The 2,044-nt window shown below is 50.8% G+C and overlaps 1 protein-coding gene across 1 annotated transcript; it reads right to left on the bottom strand.

Annotated features, from left to right (window-relative positions):
* Positions 1–393: 393 nt before the first annotated feature.
* Positions 394–1,761, bottom strand: LOC116109890. Its single transcript, XM_031396122.1, has one exon. It carries the CDS (start codon positions 1,759–1,761, stop codon positions 394–396), a length of 1,368 nt encoding a protein of 455 aa, XP_031251982.1.
* Between the last annotated feature and the right edge of the window lie 283 nt (positions 1,762–2,044).

Genomic DNA, 2,044 nt, shown 5'->3' with positions numbered 1-2,044 from the left:
ACTCCCCACTTGGTTGGAAACCTGATCATCTGGTGGAAGGTAGATGGGACTGCCCGCATGTCATGGATCTAGGGGCGGCCCAAAATGACGTTGTAGGGAGATGGGCAGTCGATCACCAGGAAGACGGTCTGTTTGTTTATTCCACTGGCGTAGATGGGAAGGATGATCTCCCCAATAGAGTATTTCTGCTCCGAGCTGAACCCAACCAGCAGTGTCGGTCGCCTGTTGATGTTTGCTTCTTCTAGTCCCATTGCCTTGACTACTTCGAGGAACAAGATGTTTGCTGACGAACCTCCATCTACGAACACCCTTTTCACTAGGATGTTGGCAATCTGCAGGGAGACGACTAAAGCGTCGTGATGAGGAGCGGCCAAGGTGATCGGTTCATCATCTTCAAACTGAATTACCTGATAAGAGTGTGATCGCGAGACCGGATGGATGGATGGACTGTACTTCATGGTGGTGGCTGGCTTTAGCATATCGCTTGGCTGATGAGTAACTTACTCCACTGATCTTTGATCCTCCAGAGATAAGCGAACAGAAACCTTTCGGTGTGGGTTCCCGCGGAGGGGGTGACGGTTCTTTGGAGCTTTTCTGGCTAATGGTGTTCTTCCCCTTGTCAGTAAGCAGATCACGGAGATGTCCCCTTTTTAGAAGTGCGGCAACCTCGAGCCGCAAGGCAATACAGTCTCCGGTGTTATGCCCATGGTCGCTGTGGAACTCACACCACTTGGTTGTGTCTCTCTTTGCCTCGGGATTGAGCTTGCCAGGCCACTTGACGGTGGATCCCAGTCCTTTCATTATTGCTACGACCTGGGTTGGTTCGACATTGAGGTTGTACTCTAGTATTTTGCATTGGTTCGATCCGAACTGCCTGTTATCATTTCTCGTAGGTTGGCGATCATAAGGCTTTCTGACTCTGCCCATATTGCGTGCTGGAGGTTGGTAGCGGCGCTCTACCAGTCTAGGCTCTGGCTTCTTATCGCTCTGCCTTGATTCGTATCTAGAATGGGCAGCTCGGTTCATCTCATCTTCCTCCCATCTTATTTGGATAACCACCTGGGCCAGAGCATCTTCCATTGTGATGCAACCCAGCTTCGTAAGTTCTTTGTACAGTTCTCCGTCTGGGAGGAGGCCTTTCCTGAAAGCGTCCACAGCAGTCTTAGGGTTACATGAGGGGATAGAGATCTTTTCTCTATTGAATCTGCTGACATATTCTCTCAATGGCTCTCCCCTTCTCTGGTATATTCGGTATAGGTCGACTGATAGTTTCTCTAGTTTCTTGCTGCTGGCGAATTGTTCCACGAAGGTGTTAGTAAGCTGGGCAAATGAGTCGATGGATCCGTTTGGGAGGTTCGTGTACCATTGGAGTGTCGGTCCAGATAGACTAGAACCGAAACTCTTGCACATGCAGACTTCCCTAAGCGGTCGGGGTATTGAGACTGTAAACATCCGCTGCTTGTATGAGGCTATGTGGTCATCCGGGTCGGTGGTACCATCGTATGGTTTCATGTTGGGGATGGTGAATTTCTGGGGTATGTCGGCCAGGGCGATCTCATCCACAAAGGGTGAATCAGCATAACTGTAGGGTCTGTTCTTCTTGGTTGGGACCGGCATACCTGGAATGCGTCTCATCACTGCCTCAACGTCGGCCAGTCTTTTGGCCAGTACTTGTTCCATAGGGGAGGGGGATACTACCGGGTCATTCTGTCTTACTTGGTTTGCTGCTGCATTCGTTCTCAGCACATCCCATTGGGTCATCCCTCGGAGGGTAGTTTGATAGATCGTTCTGTCGTGCATTCCTTGGTAGCATGGATCTTCGTTCATCCCTTGCAGTTGGATGACTCCCATTGTCATTGTTCTGTTGTTCCGCCCTACATGAATGGTCAGTGGAGTCGACTGGTAGTCGCTCGGTCTGTCAGGATGGATGAGCTCGAGTGCTGGAGTTGGTTTGGTTTGGCCATTCAACCCGCGAGGGTGAGTCGAGCTGAGTGGGGTTTGTGTTTGGGTTGTGGACTGGAGGTGGAGCGGGACGGTGAGAGTG

Source organism: Pistacia vera, unplaced genomic scaffold (assembly GCF_008641045.1).
Source record: "Pistacia vera cultivar Batoury unplaced genomic scaffold, PisVer_v2 Contig590, whole genome shotgun sequence".
NCBI classification, from domain to species: Eukaryota; Viridiplantae; Streptophyta; class Magnoliopsida; order Sapindales; family Anacardiaceae; genus Pistacia; species Pistacia vera.
Note: the sequence above shows the minus strand (reverse complement) of the source record. Positions and strands in the feature narration are given on the sequence as shown.

What these genes read in the sequence shown, in the direction of transcription:
- LOC116109890 (XM_031396122.1), bottom strand. Translation starts at nt 1,761, where the DNA reads ATGACCCAATGGGATGTGCTGAGAACGAATGCAGCAGCAAACCAAGTA.